The following is an 11,333-nucleotide window of genomic DNA, read 5'->3' as shown; positions in this document are numbered from 1 at the left end:
TTGTCGCCTCATTTGGTTGATCGTACCGTTTAATATTTTCGTTCCAATCTCGTTTCCGTTGTGTAGTGTGTATAAGTTTCCGACCGATCCACAACAGTGAGTACGAATTTAGTCATTGCTCACGACAACATGGCTGTAAAAAGTCGCTAAAGGGACGTCCGCTCTTCCCTTTATCGTCCTAAACAAGGCTAGTGTGTATGCAGTCCATGGACCGAGCGATCGGAACATCGATCGCATGTAAAACCGATCGGCATAAAAAGTTGGTGGAAATTTTTGTAGTGTGTACCCAGCTTTAGACAATGGTTTACATTATCTATCTGTACAGGCTAAAATAACATTTAGGGGGCTGTGTCTACTACTTCATTGCCTGCCCGCTGTCATTTTTTCTATCCTTTTCACACCCCAAAATGACAACACATCCCTCCTTTGGCCCACCGATCTATCCTTAGGTGTTTTAAATCTGGTCCTAACAATGCTCCTTTTAGTTCACAGGCATTAAATGAGGTAAGTCCCATATTATAAAATGATAAATTGCTAGTGTAGGTACCCATCTGAAAGCGGTCACCTTCATGTGGTAGATGGGCATCCTCAGTTTGTGCACTAAGAACCTCGTGTTTATTCTAGAAGCTATATTATACAGTTTATATCACTGCAGAGTCTTTATGTATAAACATGGGCTTAATGCTTAAAGTGTGCATCTGCATTTTGATTGCACTTTCAGTCAGCAGTGTAGTACCTTTCAATATATTTGGAAATTAGGATGTGTGGACCACCTCCCCTTGGAATTTTATATTATATACACACACATACCTATCTATATATATATTCCTGTAAATATCTGTATAAAAGATGAGCTCTGATATCATCGCTTCAGCGTTCATTATATAAATCTGTGTGTAATAAGGAATTAATGCAGTAATAAGAAGTCACTCTAGAGACTCATAACCTGTATACAAGTACTCAGCCTGTGGATTTATGCCCTTGGATTTATGTGTATTATTTTTGCATACAACTAAATAAGTATTTCTGTCCTGACCCAAATACTTAGTACGTTTTTTTTGACCCAACTGCTTATAAAACGGGACTGCTCGCTAATTATTTTGGAGAGGTGCCTTGAAAAAATTATGGAGACTCTAAGGGTGCCGCGAACTGCAAAAGTTTGGGAACCACTGGTTTAGGGTGAACCGTTATCTACACGTTGAAGTCCTCTAGGAAGTAGCACTTTTAGGGCCTGATGCTGAGCTGCATTTACTCCTGTTTGCGTTGCGCATGCCCACAAAGAGAACTGACACTTCGCGTCTCGTTACGTCTGGAGAGGTGGAACGGAGAAGAGAAGAGGCGCGTCTAACCCAGGCCAGGTACATGAAAATGCCGCTGAGGCAGACCAATATGGAGACTCACTGGCACATGCTAGTCACTTCTGATTGGCTGACTGCTAATACGCTACACTAAATAGTGCTAACTACTTAACACTCCAAAGTTCTTAAAAGCAATTAATCCCATCAAACAAATCTCAAGACCGTGCTTTATTAACCACAAATTAACCGGACAATGCTTTACCCTACTAACCAGCTCCACGTGGAGTTTTAAAGTGACCGTTATACATTTTCTATGAAAGGTGCTTAGGATTACAGGAGATCTGCTCAGGAGAGTCTCTCATCCGATTATAAGGCACACGTTGTTTATTCTGGTGCTGGTACAGCTCCTAATTGGTCAGAGCGTGAACAAACACGGATAGCGCAAGTTAAGACTGATGACTGTGTCATCTTCAGTGAGTTCTTGTGTCTGCTGCTTTATCCTGTAATCTTCTTAAGTAGACATTGTTTTTAGTGTATTTTTAAATACATTTAGATATTTTTTAACCAATTCCAGAAAGTGTATTCTGCCATCTGTTCAATTTATATATCAAATAACAGATTAAGCTGGATTAATTGCGTTTAACATCCTTCGAATATTAAGCAGTTAGTTTTTTTTTATGGTATAGTACAATTAAAAGAGAGGCAATAATCCTTATAAAGACAACAGCATGATTCATTTTTCATTTACTTACACAGTATATATTCTGCAACTAGATTATATTTTTATCCATATATCTCAGTGCCCGGAACAACATTTTTAGGGATTGATTGAGAGTGCACTTCTGATAGGAGTTTTCTTCGTTAATCGGGCATAGGATTACGGGGGCAAGTTTTAAAAATATTGTTTTTGCTACTTTCATTCATACATTAGAAGGACTATATTATATGAAGCTAATAACATTTTGTTTTAATAGCAAAAAAACACATTGGCTAACAACTTTTCTTGTGATTATGAGCTGGCTGTGAGCATGCGTACGTAGGTGTATGTATGCCTGACGTCCAACTTAACATCGGCTCCTTATTCTTTAGGCTTTATTAAGAGACTGATTAGTCCCGGTGAAAATAAACAAGTCACGTACCTTGGTGAACTGAAATGAATAAAATAGAGCTTATCTTTTATTTGTTTCTCTCAGCGGCTATCAGAAGTCAGCAGAACATTCTGTAATTGATGTTGTGCTGGCAGCAATGTCTCATAATAAACACTGAGTAAACAAGAAGAGCGGCTGAATACCACAGGAGCAGCGTAGCTGTCACCTCCAGTCCATCTCACATGTAATGTCTCACTTTCCATCCGCACACTGCATAAAATAGATACTTACTGCACAGCCGTAATGGATTATCCTGTACGTCTGGTGCTAGGTCAGTGTACATAAGGCGATGGTCCTTCCATATAAGTAAGGATATAACGACAACGCCAATAACACTATAAATAATTTAACGATGAACAAGTGACACAACAGAAGTGCTACTTTCTAAAGACCGTAGATTCCATATCTCTCCTTGGAGGCTGTGGTGGAGGGATTTTAGGTAAGATTTCCTTAGCGTAGAGGGTCTTATGGAGTCCAGCCTCGCGAAGGGCCATCTCCACTCGGACTCTCTGGTCAGATACAATCTATAGGACAGGGAAAAGAAACCGGGGTTTCAGGGAACAGAATCTGACATTTGAAGGATAATATAATTCAGCGTTGTATAAGACTGACATATGTGAAATATTAAAGTGTTAGTCCGTTTATAAATGATGTTAGCTATTATGCTGGGCTGTTCAACTTGCTGGAATAATCCCTCATACTTGAAATAGGACTTTTGCCTAAATTAACCTCATCCTTGGTCACAACTATAACTATGTAAATAAGCCGGGACTGCATTTGTCATTATGTTTGCCAAGGAGTGTAAGTTCTTGGGCTATATAGCAACAACAGTATGTTTTCTGAGTTTTCAGCAGTCAATTTCAGATTAACAGAAGGACTATTTAAAGGAAGAGTAGATATTTCAGACAGTTGTAGCGTACTGATTTTAATTAGGCAGTCATTTTTAAAGTAAAGAAAAAATGGCATGAAAATATAAATTTTAAAGAAAATTAAATTTGCTAGGTTTTGGAATATTACAAAAAAAAAGTTTTATTGTGTTTGTTGTTTTGTTATGCTCTTGTTTACTATGTTGCAATCTGTGGAGAGGATTTAGTTAGTGACTAGACCTCTGCATAGGTAAATCATTAAGGAATGCACATGTAGGCTGCACAATCCCCCCCACAAGGGAGCACACTGGAGATTGAGGAACATCATAACCCTACATTACATTAGCATTGTAATAAGTGAGAGTGAGCACGACCTGTGTGAACAACAAGCCACAGTTTGTATAAACAATATGGGCCCAACTCATTAAGGAACGTAAATGCCGATACATGCCCTATTTTGCATTAAAACGATTTGCGGACGCCCAGAACAAGAGGTTGCACCAGGGGCGGAATGGGGTGGAGAATGAGCACATGTAACATAGTAACATAGTTGATGTGTATATATATATATATATATATATATATAGAGTAAAGGAATTAACTATCACCATAGGAATTTGGATTAAATCACTCTTTACGTGCCCAGGGGCAAACGCAGGATTTGTAGAGGGGGGTTTCCACACCCTGACACCAGTGGACGTGACCAGCATGCATGGGGGCGTGGCTATAATTTTAGACAGTGCTTGGCTGCTCTCCAACTCTTCCTATCCCCATAATATATATGGGCAATGCTGCGTGCACTACTGTTAGGTGCACGCAACTGTCCCTTTTCAAGCAGAGCTGTGTGAAGCGGGAGAAGGGGCCAGCCACCTCAATTATACAGTGCCCCACGCTTGGAGGGGGTTTCCAGGCACTAGGAACCCCCCCTCCCCCTCGGTTTGCCGATGGTGCCCCTATTGGCCAGCCATATATCCAAAACCACTGGCTTAGTAGCACAGATACAGTAAGATGTACTGTATAGCCAATTGCAGGCAGCCTGTTTCCATCATAATATTTCTCAATACTGCAAGACATGGATCAGAGAATTCTGCAATGTTAGGCTTGGATACTGTTCAGAAAATATATCTATTAAGTTTACAGTGTGGTGGGTAATAGATATGTAGCTTTAACAGTTTGGGATCCTACTGTAGATTACATTGTTATAAATGGTAATTACAACAATATTTGTACATTTTTATGTGGATATCATAGTCCTGTTATATGAATGATGCTTTTGAGAAGCTTAATATTCTTTTCAATATTTTGTTTTCCCTTAGCTATTCGTTTAGTGTAAGTTCTAAACGTTACGTTGTTTGGAAACGTTTTGAAGTTTCCTTTGTACTAACGTTGACCACTGACAGTCCTCCTATCGGTGAGTGACGCAGAGCTGGTACAAAGGTTGCTCCATCTGTATACGGATCATCTTCTGCTCAGCTCTCGGAGGATTAGATAAACACACTTCACATATAACAGAAAATCTAACATCCGGAATATGTGACTGAAATGGTAAAGGTTAGCTGCAGTAGCCCAGCGCATCAGTCATGTCTATCAATAGTTATGAAGCCTAGAGGTGTCAAACAAAGACAAGTGTATAAAGAGCCTAAGTGCACTCTCTGGGTTATGATGGACGTCTCATGAGAGTCACCGGGCTCTGCGTGCTGTCAATCTACACATATCATAATACAAGTGTCTGCAATCAACTACGGGAATGTTCTGTATGCGTGATGGAAACCACTCACCTCAGTGACAATCAACCATAAAAGGATTGCATTTTAGATGGAAATTTCCATGAGTTTCCATGACACGTATAATGAAATGTACTTTGGGGATTTTTCAAACTGCTCTTTAATAACAAAAAATATTGTGTTAAGAGTTGTAGGGCTATATTTACTAAACTGCGGGTTTGAAAAAGTGGAGATGTTGCCTATAGCAACCAATCAGATTCTAGGGCCTGATTCATTAAGGATCTTAAATGAAGAGGTATCTTATTTCAGTCTCCTGGACAAAACCATGTTACAATGTAAGGGGTGCAAACTAGTTTTCTGTTTTGCACATAAGTTAAATACTGACTGTTTTTTCATGTAGCACACAAATATCAACTTTAAATTTCAGTGTACAAATAAACTATCAAGTATTTGTGTGCTACATGAAAAAACAGACAGTATTTAACTTATGTGCAAAACAGAAAACTAGTTTGCACCCCTTACATTGTAACATGGTTTTGTCCAGGAGACTGAAATAAGATACCTCTTCATTTAAGATCCTTAATTAATCAGGCCCCTAGTTATCATTTATTTAGTACATTTTACAAAATGACAGCTAGAATCTGATTGGTTGCTATAGGCAACATCTCCACTTTTTCAAAGACGTAGTTTAGTAAATATAGCCCCTTGGCTTCTAACTCACAGGATTAAAGATAATGTAGATTGCATTGTCTTTTATTGCAGGTCTAAATATAACTCAAAGGCATCACCTGACCTGACCTGTTGTTCAAAAAAGGTATTATTGGTCATAGTCATGTATCTTGCGAGACCTGCCACAGTCAATTGGACACCTGGCACAAGCACTGATATATGCACGAGAATGGAGAAGAACATTTTATTACTGATTAGAAAACGGTTTAAAGATGCATCCTTCGTATTTAAATTAATGTTAAATGACAGTTCTCTAAAGTGAATGTGAAATGGTTATTATAAAGAGTGTTGCTCATGGTACGTGTAAAGAACATGGATAGAATGTTTTCTTTCCTCGTTAATGTGATGCATTTTTAGTAATTATTAAAATAAGTGAAACTGTTTGTACATCTCCTATAATGGGTTAAAGGAAAGTTCTGAAAAGTTAATACGTACTTGTTGTTCGTTGTATGTATATAATTCAAAGAGAGGTTTTTGGAGAACTACTTCTTCTTCTGTCCCAAACCCCAGTTTAGCTTTCCATGCCTTTGTGTCACTCATCATTCTGACGGGATCAAACTCAGCTATTACAGCAACCTGCAATCAGGAAAAATATCAGGAATATACAGTAACGACACGAGACAGAGTTAGACAGAGAATAGGAAATAAAAAGTTAGGGTTATCTGAACCATTATTCATAGGAATGATAGTCTATCGATTCACTAGGAACATCACTGAGGCATAAGGCACTCCTACAAGCCTCATGCCTCAGTGATGTCACTGGTTTCTAGTGAATTGATGGGCTGCATTCTCTATTGGTTCAGCTGTCAGATTTGTACAGATGACGCTTCTCATTGTTTTTCAGAGCATCTTAACACTTAATTCAACCTTCTTTTCGCCTAGTGCATAGAAATGTCAGTTTAACTGATACAGTCCAGAGATGACGCATCACTCAGCCATAGTAGCACACATTTGATATTAATGTCACGGGGCACTTTGCTGCTGCACGGCTGCATTTAAGCATATTTGCACTGTAATGACTAGGCAGACCTTAAGGCACAGCAATCCCCAGCATAACATGTTTGCCACGCTTATCTATGCTGCAAAAGGTTTTGCATTTAAATGCTCAGCTTCAATCAAGAGAAAAAGGACAGATAGTGAGCACTGAATTATATATACAGAATAAGTTGGTCAGATATGCTGGATGGTCAGTAAATAGCATTTTAAAGGGTTAGTAATCCTACTTGGAAGTATGTAGTACCTCATACCTCAGTGTGTTCACTGGTAGGTTAAATGGACAGCATGCTCATGTTTATTGGACTATTCAGTCCACAAATGGCTGCCTCCGCTGTTAGGTGACACCAAGTGACAGCACCTATGATATCAATGCACAGAATAGGAGTCCCCAAGACATGTTGTTACCTGTTGTCGCAGAGCTTCCAGCCGCCTCTGCCTCTCTAGCTCTACTTGTTCCTCGTGCAGAGCCATCTCCTGTCTTTCCGACAGACGTTTCTCCAGCAACTGCTGCCGGAAAACCACCCTGACAAGACATTAATTGTAGAATTACGTCTGCTAGTTGTAGAATCCATTCCATATAAGGTGTAATGTTACTTCTTCAAATTGGATAAAATGAAACAGCATTAGCGTTATCTATATCCCTCGCATATTGCTCTGCTCTATTTAGTTCAAAGTTAAAGAAAAACATATTTACCTGCAAACTATGACTTTATTTCTTAAATGTTCACATCTCCCTGACAGGCTTCTAGAGCTGTGATTGAAGGGTTTTTATCTCTATTACTGGATCAATAAAGGTCTAGTTCATTTTTAAAACTGAATCTTTCAGTACAGAAACACAAGGGAAAGAGTAGAGGGATGGATGCAGCGGAGATTACATTAATATAAGAGAGGATAGGAAGCTAAGTACATTGAGGCACATTTACAAACCGGAACGATGTGCGAAAATCCTTCCTTGTCCAAGTCACACATTTCAATGAGTGCGCTAGGTCACAGCCTGGTAACATCCATGAGCGCTAAGCTTTGCTGATAAACCGAAGAAGATGTGCGATGGATCCATGAATGAGGCATCAATGTCCAATCTACTTCCTCTTCCTTCATTATCTTATACTGTTATACTGTTCTTCTAATATACTGCCTGGGTTAGCATTATTGATGACTTAAGTTAATTGTGAGTGTGAAGTGACATCGGGGATTTATTTATAACAAGTCACTTTGTGCTTTATAAGGTATTTATTACATTGCTTACAATGCACCTAGACCCCCAACACCTTCCCCCTCTGAAACCCTGAGGACTTACCTGTAAATGCCCCTGCTCTACCCCTTTATCTCATTTAAATCGTGTCATCCCACAAAATAAAATCTGCATTTTGAATGTGGATGCAAAAATAGATGCACTTATGTGCTTAATGTATACTTTGCAGGAAACGACCCTGATCAACCAGATAAACAATTTGTAACCCCACAGATACCTCCATCTTGCCCTGCAAAACCACCTTTGTGGTTCACAGATGACCCCTATGATGGAATGTCTTCTATATAAAAGAAAATATTGTTCTCAGGTTTAATTCCAACCTTTATGCCTCATTACCACTTAATATCAGTAATATATAATACATACCGCAGTGTAAAATATCAGAATATTAGAAGTCACTAAGTTCCATCACCAGGTAGAGGAACAAGGTCCCAGGCCTGAGCACTGTTATACCGGACATGGAACACAAACATACCTTTTATTATCCCTATATTAAGCTATACAGCAGTTCTTTTTCATTAAGAAAATAAATATTTAAATATTTTTATTATAATTTTGTCAAAATACTATTTTGGTGTATGTCAGGAGGAGAGCATAAATTTTAAATGATGAAATAGAATATTAAACGTCAGGGCCATACATAGAAGTGAACATGATTTTCCCCTTAGATAAATGTTTGTTTCCTTTTTAAAACATTTGGTCAATTAACTCAGTAGGAAGTAATTAGGTTGAGCAGACCCTTTGTAGGGAGAACAGCTTAAGATATGCAGATCCCAGACATCCATTGTTTTGATCATGTATTCCACTTCCTAATTGACTTCCTTTCAATAGGTATTGTAAACACAAAAGAACCAGGTTAGAATCTTGGAGACCCAGATAAAACCTGAAGCCTCTTTATGCAGGTATATAGAAATATGAATGTCACTCACCGGACCGTGAGTGCCTCTACGCTGGTGCGTGGCTCCCTAGCCTTCCTGCCGGCACCTGTCCTAAACCGCGGCCGTCCGCCATCCTGATGGACTGCGCATGCGCAGCACCCAAGAACTCTTGTGACTGTTGCTTTTAATCTAATTGGTTGATCAGGCAACTCTCCCTATTTAAGGCACCTGTGCTCATTACCTCATTGCCTGATGTTGATTCTCATTCCCTGTGAGTCTCTGAAGGTGTCTCCTGTGTTCTACTAGTGTCTTCAGTTTCCTGCTGATTCCTGTTCTACTCATTGCTGGTCTCCATTCCCGCTACTGTCTCCTGTGTACTACTAGTGTCTTCAGTTCCTGTGGATTCCCTGTGCTACTCATCGCTGGTTTCCATACCTGCTACAGTCTCCTGTTTCCTGCCTGTGTCCTCAGCTGGACTCTGATTACCGGATCTACTCACCTGTGGTTCCTACACTCGTCTCTGCCGTTCAGCGTCTCTGCAGTCCCTGCATCTTCCTGTGGACAGACTGTTCTACTGAATAGCGGTATGCCTATCTGTTATTGACTTTCTACGTTTACTCTGCATATCCGCTAGGACAAGTTTCCACTCTCAGCAGCGGTATCCATACCCGCTATAGACTGTTATTGTTACGCTGCATATCTGTTTGGAATTAACCGTACTACTCAGTCGTTATATGCATAATTGTGATTGACTATCCTTTATTGGCCTGCATATCTGTGCTGAGCAAGTCTCTACCAAGCAGCGCCACATAACGTTATAGACTTTGCTGGATACGCTGCATATCTATTGGGATCAAGTTCCTCTGTGTTCTCAGTGTCTGCATCCTATTATCCTTTGTATGCCTCCACTCATCGACACCTGTACACATCCTCACCTATTAAGCAGTGGTACAACTTGCTGTACGCAGACCACTGACTCCCGCTACCTACCTGCACCTGGACAAGTCTTCTCACCATAAGCAGTGGTACAACTTGCTGTACGCAGACCACTGACTTCCCCGCTACTTACCTGCACCTGGACCAGTCTTCTTACCATAAGCAGTGGTACAACTTGCTGTACGCAGACCACTGACTTCCCCGCTACCTACCTGCACCTGGACAAGTCTTCTCACCATAGCAGTGGTACAACTTGCTGTACGCAGACCACTGACTTCCCTACTACCTCCACGCATCTGCTCACGTCCATCCTGATCTCCGTGTTCAAATCTGCCTTTCCACAATATCAGCTAGTCGCTGATTCACTGACCAAGATTGCTGCAAGTCACTGACTTTCCTATTCTTTATTGGCATTCTCTCTCCATCTGCTGTGATATATGTTCCGCTAGTCACCCTGCTACCAGAGAACCGTTGTGTTAACTTCACTACTCTGGTAAGCCCAGTCATCTGGTGAATTCCTGGGCAAGACTCCTAGTGCCCGTGACAATGAACTTCAAAGGAAATGCCTTCATATTTCATATTTTGGGAAATCTGCGTGCCACTCCATACTGAGGAGCATAAACCACACCCGGGTTGTGAATTACTTACTAGCGGTACCAGAAAACAGCTATAATCACATGTCTTTGGGAAATGTATGTCAGATTGGTATAATTCCATGTTTGGTATTTAAATGTGCAGGAGATTATGACTGGCTTATTGAAGGGAGAGTTATGTCTCTGGGATATATTTGTGGAGTTACCAAAGGTCAAAACTTTTGGAATATTTGTGAGCAAACTGTAGTGACACCCAGGGGACATTCCTGCCCCCACACTAGCATCAATACTGCCCATGTGAAGGTCGTCCCATTTCATTTTGCTTAATAGGTTTGTGTTGTGAAGGGGCAAATTGTTGTGAAGGGGCAAATTGCCAGTCTTTTGGGAAACCAATCATTCCTTGATAAGCTGTTCATCTTCAAGTCAATTTTCCTTGGCTCAGAATATACCACTTTGATGCAAGTTATACTCTGAATTTAATTCCTTTATTTTAAACTGTTTTAATTGTGTATGTTATGTCAATTGGTTATTGTTTTTTTAATTAACCTATAAGCATTGTACTTTTTGTATATTAAATCTAAAAATTTAATAGTTCATGTCGTTATTGCTCTAAACGTATTCATTGCCTGTTTAGAAGAGACAGATTGCTTGTCTGGGGTTATCTCTTTAGAAACCAGAGTGTGAAGGGTTAACATGTTTAGCTACCAGAGCACTGAGTGCGCGCAATTGGGTGATTAAGTCATAGGTTTGCTACGGGCCTTATACGTAGCTGGTGGCAGTTGCTGAGAGGTGTGAAGCGTGTCTCTGTGTAGGGAAAGGGACCAGCGAAATCTGTAGCCTGAAAGAGAGGCGAGTGTGAGGTTTAGGGTGAAATCCTGTGTGTTCCCTTACAGTAAGCTTCCAAGTCACAAGC

General features: G+C 40.1%; 1 protein-coding gene across 3 annotated transcripts in view; it reads right to left on the bottom strand.

Moving 5' to 3' along the window:
- Nucleotides 1-2,442: 2,442 nt before the first annotated feature.
- The window catches only part of CCDC148 (coiled-coil domain containing 148), a 98,148-nt gene continuing 89,257 nt past the window's right edge, over nucleotides 2,443-11,333 (bottom strand). For all 3 annotated transcript variants that reach the window (XM_075180837.1, XM_075180838.1, XM_075180839.1), the window contains 3 exons: nucleotides 7,167-7,284; nucleotides 6,201-6,341; nucleotides 2,443-2,970 (listed from right to left, as the gene is read on the bottom strand). In XM_075180837.1, coding sequence (XP_075036938.1) covers nucleotides 2,824-2,970; nucleotides 6,201-6,341; nucleotides 7,167-7,284 — 406 coding nt within the window. In that variant the 3' untranslated portion in view covers nucleotides 2,443-2,823. The remainder of the gene's footprint in view (nucleotides 2,971-6,200; nucleotides 6,342-7,166; nucleotides 7,285-11,333) is intronic.

The sequence above is a fragment of the Mixophyes fleayi genome, chromosome 7 (genome assembly GCF_038048845.1).
Source record: "Mixophyes fleayi isolate aMixFle1 chromosome 7, aMixFle1.hap1, whole genome shotgun sequence".
NCBI lineage: Eukaryota > Metazoa > Chordata > Amphibia > Anura > Limnodynastidae > Mixophyes > Mixophyes fleayi.
The sequence above is the reverse complement of the archived record's forward strand: the minus strand, read 5'-3'. Positions and strand labels throughout refer to the sequence as shown.